The 18453-nt window shown below is 39.5% G+C and overlaps 1 protein-coding gene across 1 annotated transcript in view; it reads right to left on the bottom strand.

Annotated features, from left to right (window-relative positions):
• grxcr1a (glutaredoxin and cysteine rich domain containing 1 a) overlaps positions 1-16464 on the bottom strand; it is a 36331-nt gene extending 19867 nt beyond the window's left edge. Inside the window, exon 1 of the mRNA XM_069194235.1 lies at positions 16078-16464. Within this exon, the coding sequence (XP_069050336.1) occupies positions 16078-16464 (387 nt within the window). The remainder of the gene's footprint in view (positions 1-16077) is intronic.
• Between the last annotated feature and the right edge of the window lie 1989 nt (positions 16465-18453).

Below are 18453 nucleotides of genomic sequence, written 5' to 3'. Positions count from 1 at the left end.
AGACTCTCAGAGAACAGCTGAGGAAACTCATTACTTTCCACTGCAGCCCCGACTGTGACAGAACAGCCCTGAGGCCCAGAACACACAACACACAACACCCACCCCCAACCCGCAAAGACACACCCACCTCCACACAACCTGACACCCCTACAGCCCCCACCGCCAACTCCCACTTACACAGTACCCCCACCATAGCAAACCCACTGCACCCCCCCGCAACCCAAATCCTCTCACAACACCACTGCCCAAAAGCACATCCACCTTGCCGAACACTCAGGGTGACCCACATACACACCCAGCCCCAGAGACGGCCCCACCCAACACCTCCACCTCACACACTGCACCCCCTGACGCAGCCCCCCACCCGGCAGCACAGCCCCCCTCCAGCAGACTGGACACCAGAGGCAGGCGCATGGAAGTAGCCCTTCTCATCGACTCCAATGGGAGGTACATCGATGAGCACAGGCTCTTCCCGGGATTAAAAACAGCAAAGCTCTGGTGTCCGACGACAGAGAATGCCCTGCAACTGCTGTCCAGGTCAGTCCTGGGAGCCCCACGGCACATCATCATCCATACCGGCACCAACAACCTGAGGACCCAGAGGGAGCAGGTGGCCCAGTCCATCAGGAGAGTGGCCGAGAGGGCCATACAGGAGTTGCCTCGCGCCTGAATTGTCATCTCCACCCTGCTGCCGAGACAGGACGAGCAGCACCACACCATCCAGAGAATCAATGCTGAGATCTCATGGTCCTGCGCCCTGCTCCCAAATGTCTACCTTGCCCATTACCCCACCCTTGGACCCCACCACCTACACGACCATAAACATCTCAAAAAACAGACCATCGGACTCTTCAATAAAACCCTGAAAGACACCACACTGGGCAGACACCCAAACACCACCCCAGAGAGAAATAGGAGGACTACCAGTGGAACACCCCAACACCCACACCCCCAACCCAGACCAGCTCAACCCACAGAGAACAGAACCAACACCACCCTACAGCCCTCCAACCCAGACCAACGACTGAACGGGATCAAGACCAGTGCCCCACCCAACGCCCCTCACCCAAACCAGAAGCTGAGCTGGACCAGAACCACGACCCCCCCCCCACCCAGCACAACAGTGGAGCCAGACCGAGCCCCTCCTGCACAGACCAGAGATATGGTTTTCCAGAAGAAAGCCAGACCTCAGGGAAACAGGTACAAATTCACACTTAACAACAACACATTGGAGCATTCATCCAGCTACACATATCTCGGTCTCACCATCAGCTCATCTGGGAGCTTTGACCTGGCAGTTTTTTGGCTACACCCAAAAAACAGCGACCAAAATTCCTACCACCACAAAGCCCTGCTGAGCCAAGAGCTGAGCCCAAAACAGAGCCCCCTGAGCCAGCTGGTCCTGAGGCTCATTGACACAAGCCACACCAACACCAGCCAGCCTCGGGACAGCACTGCAAGAGCACCACAACTCAGACCAAAGCACATCACAGCACAGATCAAACAGCAATATCTCACACACTGGGACACACACACACAAACATAACATAAACTGGAATGCTACAGAACCCTAAACAGACAATACACACTAGCCGAATATTTGACCAAGATAAGAAACAACAAAAAGAAACAGACCCTGATGAAGTATAGGCTCAGTGACCACAGCCTGGCCATAGAAACTGGGTGACACAGGCAGACCTGGCTGCCCAGAGAGGACAGGCTGTGCTCCCACTGTCACCGGGGAGAAATAGAGACAGAGGTGCACTTCCTACTAGACTGTGACAGATACTCTGGGATTAGAGAAACATTCTTCCCTAAATTCAGAAATCTAATTCCAGCGTTCCCACACCTGCCAGAATCACAACGGTTCCCAATCCTACCGGGAGAGGGAGGAGGGAACTCAGTTGAACTGGCAGCCCAGTATGTGATCTCCTATCACAGCCTGAGGAACAGTAAGTCTGTCTCCCAATAATGCTCCATCGGTCAACAGCATATGTAAATATTTTATGATATGTCTTTGTTGTAAATGTCTGTAATATGTAGATTTTATTTTACTTTTATTTTTTGTTTTGTTTCATGTGAATTTCATTATTTTTATTTGCTTTGGCAACACTGGTTGTACCCATCAGTCATGTTAATAAAGCACCTTGAATTGAATTGAGAGAGAGAGAGGGAAAAGAGGATTGTGTTAAAGATTGGATTAAAGAATAACGGACTATTGAAAGGCTTACGGTTTTTGGATTGTGGATTGTGGATTGGATACGGTGTGGATTGGTGTTACAGTATTTCATGGATTTTGGAACTCGAATTGGATCAGGATTAAGAGAACGAATTACGAACTGGATTTGGAAGATATTTGTATGGAAGAAACTCCATGAAAATTAAGAAAGAAAAGTGTGGTGTGAGTAATTTTCTCATTTACGTAAACTTTCCCCTGGAGACACCACAATTGGTGGAGAAAGCGGGCACTGCTATATTGAGTATTTTGGAAATTAAGCATTTTTTGTGGGTTTCGTTTTGCATGTGTGATCTCTCTTTAAAAAAATCCACAAAACAATGGAATAGTTAATATGTCAATTATCCCAAGCCACCCTCACCCAGTTTTTGTAAGATAGGGCTGCTTGGGCAATAAGATCCTATGCAGGACTCAAGACAAGAGAATAACACTAAGCAGATACGCTAGGCAAAAATGAAAACCAGGAGGCAGGTGAGTAGGTCGGAACACAGAGAGACAAGGAGGAAGCAACAATCCAAAAACACTTGGCAAAATCGAATCCAGGAAGCAGGCGAGTAGATCAGAATGCGGAAGCACAAACGAGGAAGCAGCAATCCAAATAACAAGGAGAAACTGAAAACGAGAAGCAGACTAGGAGATCGAAAACCGGAGAGAAGCAAGAGGTAAACGCGCACTAGGGAGCTCGAAGAGAATCCGCAATAGTGAGCGGGGAAAAAGGAGAACTAAAATAGAGAGTGGAGAGAAAGGTGATTGGCGTTTACTTGCGGCGTGAGCTTGTTTTACAGGGTGTGCGCGTGGGAATGCAAGAAGGAAGAGCGGCACGAGTGGAATGCGTAACAGTTTCAGGCTTTAAAAGGACAGTAAGAAGCTATCCAAGCACGACAGAAAGCAAATAAGATTCAAACTGAAACTAATCAACGAATTATAGAGGAACAGAAATTGGTGACGGAAGAAATATAAAGATTAGAGGAAAAAATCAGGTAGACTTCAGTAACAGGGAGAGACACCTACACTGCTGAACCAATTGGGCTCCAAAAGATGACAGAACTTGATGATGTGGAAGCTTATTTAACCACATTTGAAAGAACTGCAACTAGAAATGCATGCCCCAGAGAGCAATGGGCAGGGAGAATAGCGCCTTACTTAATTGGAGAAGCCCAAAATGCCTATTTTGATTTAAAAGTAGAGGATGCTGAGAACTATGAGACTCTAAAAAGGGAGATCTTGGCAAGAATAGAGGTAACAATGGTGATACGAGCAGTCCGGTTTCATAACTGGAAATATCAAATGGACAAGCCCACTAGACATCAAATGTTTGACCTGGACATGTGGCAAACAAATGGCTTCAACCTGAAGAAATAAATTCAGGACAAGTTATGGAAAGAGTGGTGTTGGATCACTTTGTGAGGAGTCTGCCTGTATACCTGAAAAGGGAACTGAGTGGTGGGACACTTAGTGGACAGACAGCATGCCACTGAGGCCTTGATGAGGGAAGAAAATGGGGAATTTCAAAAAGAGGAGAGGAGAAACCCCAAGAGTTCTGAAACTGAAATGAAGTATCAGTTATTAAAGTACAGTGATTATCAAGGCCCTCCACAATTTAAGAAATCCTTTCAAGAAAGATCAAAACAGAGGCCACGGCCATGGAAAGCAACCTGTCGATGCTTTAATTATCATGAAGAGGGGCATGTAGCCAGCCATTGCCCTAGCCGGTCGCTCTCTAGCTCGGTGCCAGGCTGTGCTGTGCGGCTTGCGACGGTGCGCTGCTGATGCTCACTGACCGGCTAGTTAGTGTTGGCTTTAACTAGCAAAGTTTGTGCACAGGAGAAAAGATGACTGTGGGTCCCAGCAAGTCAAGGAAGAGGACCGATTCGTTCCTGATGAAGAGCTAGTTCTGAATAGTGATTCAGCTGTCCACAGTTCCGACCTGTTCAAGAGGCTTGCTGCTGGTGCTAACCTGGGGTGGATCCTCTGGTTACTCTCTGGCAACCTCCGCTCTAGACTCTTAGAACAAAGGAAAGTTCTGGCACACGGACACACTGGCCGTTCCGTGGTTGTCTGGGCTGAGCCTCAGGATGGTCAGGAGGCGCACTGTGAGAATGTCCTGCCCTTGGGAGCCTTCTGCTCCTGGGCCGTCCTGCCCTGGAATTCTCCTTTGAATTCCCTTTAGAACAGTCCAAAGAAGTCTCCACTGAATCCACTGAATCTCTCAGTCCCTCTGTGTTGCCTGTTTTTACCTGGAGGAACTTCAGCTCGTTGATTGGCTGAAAGTTCCATGGGCATCAGAGTCCCACGTGGGATCAAGGTGAGATATGAGTCACTTACTCCTGACACTTAGGAATGCAGTCCAGATGTCCATCTGGCACTCCCTAGACAGATAGGCACCAATGGATAACCATTGATCATGATAGCCAGGCTTAGCTAAGTGCATCCCCCTTTGGGAGCTCTCCCTTATCAAAGGAAACCTTAAATCAGCCTGCATGAATAGTTTCTCTGTGGCTGCACCACAGAGATGAACAGAGATGGGGCCTCATTTGGGAAGGCTCAGAACACTTAATTCTTTCTTATTAATAAGCCTCGCCGCTACAAGGGAAATCTTAGTGCCTGAGCATAAAAAGAATAGGAGCATACTGTGACGCGTGTAAAGGCCATAAACGATATTAATTTTGGAACTTAAACATACAGTATATGGCTGGTCTCGGTACTTTAAAGAAAACACACACCAGTATTCCATTTCTCCCTAAACATTTTAAGCATCGAAGTCTTTAACGTGATACCAGAGTCAACAAGCATACTTTTAGAATTTGATTAAAAGGGAATATAATATGGAATCGCGTATCTAAAGAAATTAATAACGATATAATTATATTCATGTACCGCAACACAAGAATAGTACACGCTGTACATTGTCTGTTGATAATGTTTCTGTAGTGCTTTTTCAGCATGCTTCACGTGACCTTGCTGGTGGCGCAGTGGGTTAGGTTCCTGACTCCCATATCACATGGTCTGTGATCAAATCTTGCTGGAGCCATGAATTTCCTTTAACAAACATTTCTTTGAAAAAATGAAACGTTTCCCTGAGTCAGAGATTAAATAAAACCTCACTCGCACCAAAGAAATTTATATTTCTAAATATCACAACATGATTGAATTTAAGTCATTTTAATAACAATGAATAGTCACCTAGGCGTTACAATATAAACATTTATATTGATTTAAATCGCAAACGCGGGTTTAAATTTATGTGTTTTTTGATTCACAATCAGACAAATGCAACATAAATTGATATGTTTGTCTTCTAAGTATCTTAATAAACGTTCAGCATAGCTTTCTCCCCTTCTAGCTTTCTCCCAAGATTTCTTGGGATCTTGGGATCAAACGTGGAAAGAGTAGATTGTAATCGTTTTTATTTTTTAAATACATTTTAGAAAAGTGTAATCTATACTAAAAAGCTGTACACCACCTGCTATAAAGATACATATTGTTATACTTTCGGGTTTGGATAGGACAGACACAAGAACTCAGACTTGCGAAGTTAAAGCAAGTTAAAGCCTTGATTTTATATTTCACCTTTAAAAGTGGCATCTCAAAGCAAAGTAAATACCCAACACTGATTGTACCCATCTGTCATGCTAATAAAGCACCTTGAATTAAATTGAATTGAGGGAGAGAGGGGGGAGGGCGAGTGAGATAACCAGGACATAAGGCAAATAAGATACACTCCACAGGCATTCACAACAAGGTACAAAAGTAGAGGGGTCTAGCAAAGTCATGTACCATAAATGTATGGTAGTTAAAAACCATTAATACTTTCGCTTGGGTTTAAATAAAGTCGATGTTTTCTCTTTTGGGTAGACTTGACTATTTAGCCATGAGAAATTCAATAGACTGTCATTAAACAACCTTATGTTTATTAATCTTTCTAGTTATGCACAGTGGGAATGGTAATGTAATGGGAATTCATTTAATCACAGAGATCTCTCTGGTCGGGGCGCGGGAGAGCTGGCTGGCAGGCGGTGATGGAGAAGAAAATAAAGGCAGCTTTATTCACAACACAACAGATTCACAACATACCTGACTGAGAAAGCTTTAGGGAACTTAACAGGTTTTAAGACTGTTTCCCTTCCAAAGAGAGGACATTGAGTGTTTCCTGGATTAATGGTCATTAAAGATGTATTAATTACATCACCACCACTGGCCGTGGGGCCTGCAGCCTGAGCCCAACACAGTTTAATATCTATATCAACGAATTAGCAGGAATGTTGGAACAGTCTGCGGCTCCTGGTCTCACACTACACGACACAGAAATCAAGTTCCTGCTCTATGCAGATGACCTGGACCTGCTGTCACCCACAGAACAGGGGGTGCGGCAGAACCTGCCACTGCTGGAGCAGCACTGTCAGACCTGGGCGCTGACAGTCAATCTGGACAAGACCAGAGTTATGGTTTTCCAGAAAAAAGCCAGACCTCAGGGAAACAGGTATGAATTCACACTTAACAACAACACATTGGAGCACTCATCCAGCTACACATATCTCGGCATATCACATACTGTATCACATATACTGTACCATCAGCCCATCTGAAAGTTTTGACCTGGCAGTGAAGGCACTGATGGAGAAGGCATTCAGGGCTTTCTACGCAATAAGAAGGAGGCTTTTCAACATCAATCCACCAACAAGAATCTGACTCCAAATATATGAAAGTGTAGTCCAACCCATTGCCCTATACGGCAGTGATGTGTGGGGTCCCCTAACAGACCAGGAGTACACTCAATGGGGACAAACACCCCACAGAAACTCTGCACATGGAGATCTGTAGAAACATCCTCCGTGTGCAGAGAAAAACACCTAACAATGGGTGCAGGGCCGAATTAGGCCAGTACCCACTATTGATAAACATGCAGAAAAGAATATTAAAGTATTGGCTTTAATATTAGCCGTACAGAACATTAAAGTGCCCCTTTCCATTCAACGGGTGTCTGAGTCACTGTGTCCTATCTTCTGACAGTTGCTGTTGTGAATGTCTGTAGAGTGTATCTTATTTGTAGTACTATATTTTTATATTATATTCCCTATTAATCAAACTCTAAGAGCACTCTGTCAAAGTGCAATGAAATACAATATTGTTGTTGTTGCTGTTATTGCTGTTTTTATCCTGTAAGGCGTTTTAAGAACCCACCTTTAAAGGCGATATATAAAAGCGCTGATTCTTATGGAATGTGTTCCACCGGGGATTCAATTTTTTTTTAGTTTATTTTTAATCGCATATCTATGGAAATAGCAGTATAACCTTGTTCATGCACAAACAGTGGCTTATTACATTATTAATTTGGGTGTCTCCTCATTCCAGAAAGCTCTAAATTGCATTTTGAGTGTGGTTTTTGGCTTTTTTTAAATTGCAACCTATAAATAAAGCTGATACTGTTTAGACTTTGAATTATTTTAAACTGTATTACAGCAGCACAATAGACAATGCAACGTAAATTGCAAAAATGCACCTGGAATCTGTCCAAGCCCTACTTTGTCTGCATTTTCATTTACTGCAACGGACATAAAAACTCCCTTGCTTTTAACAGAGCGTTTCATAATTTCTAACTACTAAAATTATTTAAACTGCAACACTTATCATTCAACCAGAGCTCGAAATATCACAAGGATCCCCAAGAGCACAGCAAAGACTGTATTAAAAGAATCGCGTATCTAAAGAAATTAATAAGATATAATTATGTTTGTGTACTGCGACAGGGCTGTGTAGGGCTGTTTCACCTCTCTCTTCATGTGACTCTATTCAAAAGCCATTTAGCAAAGAGGGGATGAGAAGAGTGACAAACTAGTATACTTCAGATCTTTTTTCTGAACCGGGGAAAATCTGATCATGTTTCTCTATAACAATAATAAAAAAACATTGCCACACCCGGACTGTTAAACCAAAGCATTAGCACGTCAAAGCCCATTGAGGAGCCGGGCGCAATAATTGTTTTGTCCCTTGATTTACTGATCTGCATTAATTACAGAAATCGAGTTCCTGCTCTTTGCAGAGGACCTGGTCCTGCTGTCGGCCACAGAACAGAGGCTGCGGCAGAACCTGGCACTGCTGGAGCAGCACTGTCAGACCTGGGCGCTGACAGTCAATCTGGACAAGACCAGAGTTATGGTTTTCCAGAAAAAAAGCCAGACCTCAGGGAAACAGGTACAAATTCACACTTAACAACAACACATTAACACCTAACAACGGGAGCAGGACCGAATTAGGCCAGTACCTACTATTGTTAAACATACAGAAAAGAATATTAAAGTATTGGGTTTAGTATTAGCCATACAGAACATTAAAGTGCCCCTTTCCATTCAGCGGGTATCTGAGCTGCTGTGTCCTGTCTTCTGACAGTCGCTGTTGTGAATGTCTGTAGAGTGTATCTTATTTTTAGTACTATATTTTTATATTATATTCCCTATTAATCAAACTCTAAGAGTATGTATTGGCTTGTCCCCCCCTCCCGCCCCTCTCTGTGTACAGTAGAGCCTCCTGTCCAGCCAGCACATGTCCACAGACATTCACAACAGCGACATATCATAAAACGTTTGCACATATAGTTAAATTATTAGTTGTTTTTCAGGAAGTTAAAAAAACACTTAATTACTTATCCAGTCTCTCGAAATAAAGTTATTTTTCAAGCAATGCAACAAACGTTGGGCAAAGTGTTTTTTTTTTAATCCAACATTAACAGCCACATCTTAAATCTTGTCAGTCAGCTCTTTTTTCTCTATTTGAATTTTGGCGATTCAAACAACCTGTGGTCTCAAAGTCATCGAGCTCACAGAGCTTCAACAACAGATGACAATTCCCTTAGTCCTCCCTTAGTCTTCCTGAAATTGTCGGATTATGAGTGAATAAAAGCATCTTATTAAAAACAAGTTTGCATTTGTTTGGGAGCTATATTATGTATTTTTCATATGTAACTTTTAAAGTCGACTTTTAAAGTCGTGCGATGTGTAAGCGGGAACACAACATTATATCATGTGTTCCCGCTTACACATCGCATGACTTTAAAAGTTAGAAAAACAGGTTTCGATTCACATTATCTGGTGAGCCTTGTTTTGTCAAAGGACAGCACAAAAAAAACAGACAATACACAGTGGGGGAGGGCGAGAGAGAGAGTTTTTTACCCTCTGTCAAAAAAAAACAAATCAACCGGGGTAAAGACTCTGGGGGGATCATTGTGTGGTTCAGAACAGAGCTCAGTCAATCCAAACAAGTTCAGTAGTAAAGAGAGAAAAGTCAACAATTGATTTAAGGACGATCTGTCAAAGTGCAATGAAATACAATACTGTTGTTGTTGGTGTTATTGTTGTTTTTATCCTGTAAATTGTTTTGAGAAGCCACCTTTAAAGGCGATATATAAAAGCGCTGATTCTTATGGAATGTGTTCTGCTGGGGATTCAAAAAAACTGCAACGGGCATAAAAACTCCCTTGCTTTTAACAGAGCGTTTCATAATTTCCAACTACAAAATGTATTTAAACTGCGACACTTATCATTCAACCAGAGCTCAAAATATCACAAGGATCCTCTAGAGCACAGCAAAGACTGTATTTAAAGTATACTAGTGACAAACTAGTATACTTTAGATCTTTTTTTCTGAACCAGAGAAAATCTGACCATGTTTCTCTATAACAATAATAAAAACATTATTTTACATATCACCTTTATGTGATATCACCTTAAGGACAGCGCATACAAGGGTTAATTGCACAATGGACAGCACAAAGAAATTTAAAATAGTCTTCTTTAGGTGTGAGGGCAGGAGTGGATCGCAGGAGGCGTAATCAGCAAATTAGGAAAACAAAGAACAGGACAGGTGAGACATTTATCCAGAGAGCGAGTGATCAGAAAAAGGAACAGCTGTTACACCCAGGTTTTACGCTCTCTCTCTGCTGAATGAATAAAAGCATTTTATTAAAAACGCGTTTGCCTTTGTCTGGGTATTTACTTTGTAATCTGTAGTTTACATCTACTGTATTGCTTTGAGATGCCACTTTTAAAGGTGATATGTAAAATAAAGTTTTTTATTATTGTTATAGAGAAACATGATCAGATTTTCCCTGGTTCAGAAAAAAGACAATTAAAACCTGTAATCTTTCCACTTGTATGTCATTGGAAAATACAAGAAGTTTCTGCTTTGTGTAAGGATGGTATCAAAGCGCTTTACAGGATAAAAACAATAACAACAATAGTGTTAAGCTGGGCAAACGAGTTTTTTATAGAAATACAAAATGAGATATAATGATGTGTTCCGGCTAAGACATTAACAAGTACAACTCCCCTCTCTGCGGGAGTGCTGGCTGTGACGAATTAAACCGGTTTCATAGGTATTTTCAAAGTATTTTCAAAGTAGAAAGGGGCGAGATTTCCAGCGAAAGACACCTCCCCCCTCCAAAACCAAGGAAGTACAGTACTTACTAGTTAAGAAAGCTAGGGTCCTCAATGAAATCGCTTTAACATGCTTATGCGTTGGTGTAACAGTCCGGGCGTGGCAAGCTTCTAATGTCAACTCGACTCGATTGGAAGACAATGAACATATTCTAGCCCTAAATGAATTAATAGCAAACATGGTTTACATAAAAGACATTTTTCCAAGGAAGTTTATAATAATACGATCTATAGTTGAAATCTGAGCCTAAATAAAAAGAAAAGGCATTTTCAGAGAGCAATTACGCTGTGTTTAATTGCTTCTTTTAATTGTGGCAAGCTTCTAATGTCAATGGGTGACTGTTCTCAGGCGGAAGATGTAAACAGCTTAATTTTCGTGTTAAATAATTTTTTAAAATTAAAATTCATTCTATACAGCAATCGCATATTTGGGTACCATTTCATAAAACTTTCATCCTTAAAATCTTTAGGGAGAAATGGAAGACTGGTGTGTATTTTTTCTTTAAACTACCAAGACCAGCCATACACAGTACAGTTTATGTACATACAGTAATGTTTATGTTCCTAAATTGAGATCGCTTATGACCTTCAGATGCGTTATGCTCCTCTTCTTTTTATGCTCAGCTACTAAAATTTCCCTTTAGTGGTAAAATTCCATATAAATATTCAAAACTAAGCGGATTAAAATGTGCACAGTAAAGACATTAAATGATTAAATCTTTTCACTACCAACCAATGCACCACGAGTGCCCCTGTCGGTCATTTTGGCCAGCCAATCACTTACCGTGGTGTCCTATGGTGCCCAGCGGTGGCTTGTGGGTAGATTACTGCCATTTTGAATGGCTGCATCTGTAGATGCCCTCTCCAAAAGCATTGTTTATTTTTGTATAGACAGCCCAAGGATGGGCCTGATCTTAGGGGGAGGGAATGTATGATGGTCAGGGGAAGGGTCATTCATAACAGGTATTTTCGGAATGAACTCCTTAATATACTTGACATAGACGGTTTTCAGATATTATTTTACAGTTTTCAGATTGTGGATTGTGGATTGTGGATTGGATATGGCGCGGATTGGTGTTATTTCACGGACTTTGGAACTCGGATCAGATCAGGATTAAGAGAATGAATTACGGACTGGATTTGGAAGATATTTGGATGGAAGAAACTCCCCGAAAATGAAGAAAGAAAAGTGTGGTGTGATTAATTTTCTAATTTACGTAAACTTTCCCCCGGAGACACCACAATGGATAATATTTGTGTGTCCACATCAGATTTAGTAGCAAATAAATTAAAAATCACTAAGAAGTAATTAATGGATCTTTTCATAAATGGTTGTCAAAGTCTCAGAAACAAAGACAAAGATTTCTGGCTTTATGGTAAGTCTGTAGAGTCAAATGTTTATTTAGCTATTGTGGTATAAGTCTTTTCAACGTCCAACTGAATCCTAGAAGCTTCTTGCAGACACCTCTCAATGTTTTTCTTTCTGTGGTACACTGTTGCCCCAGAGGGAAACCTTCAAAAGAAGCAATTATATTTAAACTAATTTGGTAACAAAATCTTAGTGAACAACTCTAATCCTCTTGGACCACAGTGTCCTAGGTTTTTTTTCCATATGACTTCATTACCAGTCCAGTTTGAAATAACAGTAGTTGTCTGAGCTGGACCAATCTAACATTCTTTGATTTTTATATTGATCTAAAAACAGTCAATGCAACCTGCTGGATTGTGGCTGCTGGGGACCAGAGCTTTGCACCACTGTTTTACAGAGCCTTTAGTTACACATAAAAATATCAAAAGCAATAACTTACATATCAGAGTCCCTAATTACATAAACAACTCTAATTACAAAACATGGAGAGAATATACAAACTCCAATTTTGTCTAATCAATTTTAAATAATTTAGAAATATAAAAAGGTTTAAACTAGAAAACTTCCAATAATCACCAATATCCAATAGGCACCAGGGCTACTGGCAAATATTGCATATAAACTTTAAGTCGTAAACACCATAGAGTATGTTTCTGTCGATAGGGACAGGTGCCTACAGTGAGCTAACTTTTTTTTATTTGTATATTACAGTATGTACAGTATTTTGGTGCAGACAAACTAAATAAGATATGAGGTTTGTTTGTTGCTTATTCAGCATTTTTGTTATCATCAAAGTTGTATTGATATTAACATTTATTGTGATTGTTGAATTAGTTTCAGAATTTGATATTGTTATTTTTCAAGTTAGATTTATGTTAAATGTTTCATTCATGATAAAAAAGTGTGTGTGTGTGGCATGGTTATACTTCCTGGAATATGTAATTTTAAATATATGGTTAATGAATCCATCCATCAATTCATTCATTTTCAAACTGCTTTATCTTATACAGGGTCGTGGAGGAGTCTATCCGGCAAGCAACAGGCAGGATACACTCTGGACAATATTCCAGTGCATTGTCGGGCAGATAAACATAAATGCCACAAAATTAACACCATATCTCCAAATCACCAAAAGAAATATAACAATCAGAAATCATATGGAATAGAGGAACAGAGGAAAAGGAAGATAAGAGAAGCATCAGCACTACAACAGAGCTCTTCCTTCATAGACCAGACAAATAGACCATGTTCAAGTAATCTGAGCACTGAAGATGTACTTTTTTATTTTTATGTAATGTACGGTGGCATTATAATTGTCAAAACAGGGGTTTCCCAAGCTGATGAAATGATTACACACTGCTAAAAATTGTTCCCATTTGTATACCATCCATTTTAGGGATTTATTTAGTCCTGGGTTCATTTATTTGATACGAAACAGGTTTCCTTTTAATCCTTTGTGGTATCTGTACCTTTTTCACAGGATTTCTGTTTATCTGTGTCTGAAAGTCTCTCAAATTCAGTTTTGTAAATATCTAGATGTGAAGAAGGGGTTAACTGAGTCCTTTCTGCATGAGGAGTGGACTTCTAAGTAACAGGCTTAGAGTTATGGCAGGAAAAGGGGATAACTGATAAGAATTCCAGAGGCCAGCTCGGAAACTCCCCAGGGAAGGAAACCTAACATGGACCATTAAGAGTGACCAAAGTCTGTGAACTGGCAGGACACTGTGACCTCCCCCCATTACCATGGTAACAAGCTATGTCAGAAGCGGCAGAAAAGGGCTATATAAACTGGAAGTTTTGTACCGGCACTTTGAACAATACTTTGTTTTTTATTGTTCCTTGCATGCAATAAAACTCATCTGTTTAAACTTCATCTCGGGATCCAGAACTTTTTTGTCTGTTACAACACAGGCATAGATGTTTTGTGTAAATGTTTGTTTGTTTGTTGCTGTTTGTTTTACTTTGTTACCAATCTGTGCCAGAGAATAAATTAAACATGCGTTTAAGTATTACAGCTCGGTTTTGCCTGATTATATAGTTAGCTTTTAAAATTTGCTTGCAAGGCAAAGTAGTCTCTGGACCTGATATGTAAATGTATAATAGTAACCTAATCTATTAAATAATTCATACACTATTTCATTGAAATATTTTGATAGAAAACACTGCTAGAAAATATGCATTCTCAATAAATAAAGACATGTATACTGAAAACCTAGACCCAAAATACAATTGTATTTCTATTCCTTTTCACTGTTCCACTATATGGATGTCATAACACCCAATTAAAATTAGTATCATTAATCATTCGAAAGTCTGTTGCAGATCAAGGTCAGTTAAAATAGTCAACTGTTACAATACACCTTTAAAGTAATATGGATGAGATACTGTATGCACAGTACATTTGATTTATTTCCAAAGTATACTTTTTTTTACTCCATACAAGTCAGAGTTTTAATTAAAACAAGTGACAACATGATGTGATTTAAATAACTGCATTTAGAATTTTTTGCATTAAGAAAAAATGTTCTTTACATTCAACAGATCTTTTTCTGTTTTGGAAGCTCCAACCATCTGTTGCTTGTATTTTTGACGCCAGGTTTTGTGAACCTATATACTGTATTGTATATACACAGTATATATGTATACCTAATTATTTAATATAATCTGATTTCAAGAATGAAAGTAATAGGATCCTTTCAAACCATCGATGGTTTATATGTATTAAAGACATTGGTGGCATAATACTTTTGATTTAATCTAAATGAGATTTGCACAGCGGTGTTGCTGTTTATTCAAATGTTTTAGCCTTTAACTGTTGTTTCTTTTTGCAGTTCATCTCCAACTTTGCCAACAAACATAAGCTAACAAGCTGAATTATAACTAAGCCATAAATTTGTAGCAATATTATTTTATCAAGAAGTAACAGAAAAAAACATCTGCAGTCAGGATATTTTATCAGTCTTGCTTCAATTCATGTTATGTCAACTGTTGAAATTGAATATTAAATATGACCACTACTATTAACTGTTTTCCTAGCATTCAGAAATCTTGCAGGATCACGTTAACCCTATTAAGTTTCTTTGATACATTTACTGGATTGGATCATTAATCTTTAAGTAATAGTGGCCTTTTCCTCAAAATGATCTCACATAGCTTACACATCAGAAAGGAAAAGTATAGACATAAATCTACACAAGACACAGGTGTGGACAAAAATCATCAGTTCAGGCACAACTTCTTTGAAAGCAGTGGTTAAAAGATAAACTGTACCTACTATAATTATATTGTCATAGAGACTTCTAATTATTTGCATTTTAAATATGATTTAATAAAACAAAAGGCTCATAAAAATATAGAACAAGTGCAAAGTGTGTATATAAATATAGGAACAGGTAACGGGTTTATTCCATGCTGAAAAGAAAAGAAAGGAAACACAACGCTTTGGTCGCGGAGCCTTCTTCAGGTGTATATAAATATAGGACAAGAACACATAGACTATAAATATACTGTAGTTATAGAAGATGAAGCATACACAGTATATATATATATTTCTTATATATACAGTATATGTAACGTATGCCTTTTTTATTATCACAATACACAATATCATAAATCAGAATGTCTTTTGTACTATTATTTTACTTAAAAATAGGACTAATTATCAGTGCAGAAGGATTCTATGGTAATGTGTGCATCAGCACGTTTACCATAGTTTTGATTCCAGAGATATGAACCTATAAGTCTGCATACTCTAGAATCATATTGGAGAGAAATATTAAAATAAAAATATTTTTATTACATGATTTGTGGTTATGCCCAAATATCAAGTTTTAGTTATGTGAAATGCAGTATACTAAGTGAACATTATTCTGTTTTCACTCAACAAAAATCTTGAACAAGAATAAGATCCAAAAAGAATCCAGAAAAATGTATTTGAACTTTACTAGGAATGACTTTCACAAGAAAAATAAATGTTATTTGAACTATTATAAACTTGTAAGTTGGAAATGTCATAAAATTACCATAAAATTCTCATCACTTACCCCATACACATTTGAGAGGTTGTTAAACAGTACTTGACCAGCACTCACTTTGTGCTTTACACCACGAACTGTCCCATTTTTGCTCAGTATATTAACTCGCTTTGTGCTGAAAGCCTTGTCCTTGGAGGCACCAGCAAACAGGAGCAAGTTATCATACTCAAAACCCAGGTGTCCATTGTGGTGCCCATTTGCTTCATTGCGCAAGTTAATCTGCTCTGTCTCTGAGCTGATGGCACATTCAGAATCCATAAAGTCTGTGTGTCCTTCATCTTTGAAGACTTCCTTCAATATTTTCCCACTGTGAGCTGAAGACACTCGAAATCTCACTTTTTTCTGTGGTTTCTCAGCTTCTGTTCTAGTTGGGCTTTTATGCATTTCCTGCTCCATTTCAATTACCTGCACATTTTACATGATCTTAGTCTTCTGATTTCATTGGAGATTTTGGAGATTAAAAATTGTATTAAACTGTATTAAAGAGATTAAATTGTATTAAAGAATTTTTTTTCTTCAGTGACATATAATAAACACATGGCAATCCATTCTAAAAAGACAGCAAACTAGCAGGTAGCTACACTGCCATCATGTTGGTTAATAATTAATTGAAATCAGCTATGGTTACCTTTAAACAGACAAAGAGTAAAATGATACCCTTCAATTAAATAATTAATTCAAATGTACTGGTGTTTACAGCTTTAAAATACAAGAAGAGAAAAATGTTTTATTATTATATTACTTTTACTAAGAAAGTACTACATTTTATTTCTTTTGTTAATCAATATGCAGTTTTATTACTAAACTTTCACTTTACAATTCTTTTTAAGAGGGTCGGTAGAAGGAGACAGGTCTCCTCCACTCCACTCCACTCAAAGCGCTTTACAGGGAATGGGGACTCACCTCCACCACCAATGTGCAGCATCCACCTGGATAATGGACGGCAGCCATAGTGCGCCAGAACACTCACCACACATCAGCTATCAGTGGGGAGGAGAGCAGAGTAATGAAGCTAATTCATAGATGGGGATTATTAGGAGGCCATGATTGATAAGGGCAAATGGGAAATTTTGGCCAGGATGCCAGGGTTACACCCCTACTCTTTACGAGAAACGCCCTGGGATTTTTAATGACCACAGAGAGTCAGGACCTCGGTTTTACATCTCATCCGAAGGACGGCGCCTATTTACAGTATAGTGTCCCCGTCACTATACTGGGGTATTAGGACCCACATAGGCCGCAGGGTGAGCGCCCCCTGCTGGACCCACTAACACTGCTTCCAGCAGCAACCTTAGTTTTTCCCAGTGATGAGGATCATCGAATGTCTTGTGACCCATGTACATGCTAATGCCTCATTTGATTGTTTAATTTTCTCTCTTTTATAGTGGCAGTACCCATCACTGTCTCCTTTGCTTTTAAGGACTGTATTAGTTAAGACATAGACGCTCACTGATGAGTTTAGATGAAATAACTAAACCAATTTCTAATTAATTAGAATAATAAAAATATATATTTAGAAGCTGGTCGAGGTCAAAAGTAATATTAAAATCGGTGACACTAATGTAAATTCTGTAACAGCCATAAGAAACATGGACATGTAGTTCAACTCCAGATGTTTTAAATTTGTGTGGTAACACTTTTTTTGCAATATGTACAGGTATAATTAGATGTATTTCTGAACAAAGCACCAAGACAGGACTGTACTACAGTTCACAAAAGTGGACCACAGAAGTTCCACTTCCACCAATATTGAAACACAAAATCAAATATAAAAATCAATGGGTGCTTATGTTAGTAAACTATTACTGCTTCTATTTTTAATTTGGAGCAAGTGACTGGATTGAGATTCCAGTTCAGGTTAGTGTCAGTAAAATGCAGTTTAAACTCTATGACAGCTGCAGAGAGTTGCAACTTTGAGCTGTCCTGTTTAAACAGCCTGTATGATCTAATAAAGTAAAACTCTTTCTTAATGCAGAAATACTTTTCAGTATGGAGCTCTTCTAAACCTGAAGAATGATACAGTTGTTGTGTGTGTTTATATTCTCCTGAGAAGTGCTGTGGCCTGGATATCCAAGAGCTGTCAGACTACAGTGGGTCTTCTCTCCTGTATGCTCTCCTGTAGGGTGTTTATTCATGTCAGGTGAAGAAACCTTATATCATGAGATACAGCCTTTATTCTACAGGCTCTGATGGGCAGAGAGGGAGAGGTGCTGCCTGTCTATCTCCTGACACTGCTAGACACATGGTGCTTCTTCACATGACTCAGAGACAGAGAAGAAACTTTTCTGGGGGTGAGTACATGTGGCCTGTCAGACTGTGAATCATAATTATGCAAATATTGTGAAAAGAAGAGCGTTAGTAAAAGTGAGAGAAAATATGAACAAA

The sequence above is a fragment of the Lepisosteus oculatus genome, chromosome 1 (genome assembly GCF_040954835.1).
Source record: "Lepisosteus oculatus isolate fLepOcu1 chromosome 1, fLepOcu1.hap2, whole genome shotgun sequence".
NCBI lineage: Eukaryota > Metazoa > Chordata > Actinopteri > Semionotiformes > Lepisosteidae > Lepisosteus > Lepisosteus oculatus.
Note: the sequence above shows the minus strand (reverse complement) of the source record. Positions and strands in the feature narration are given on the sequence as shown.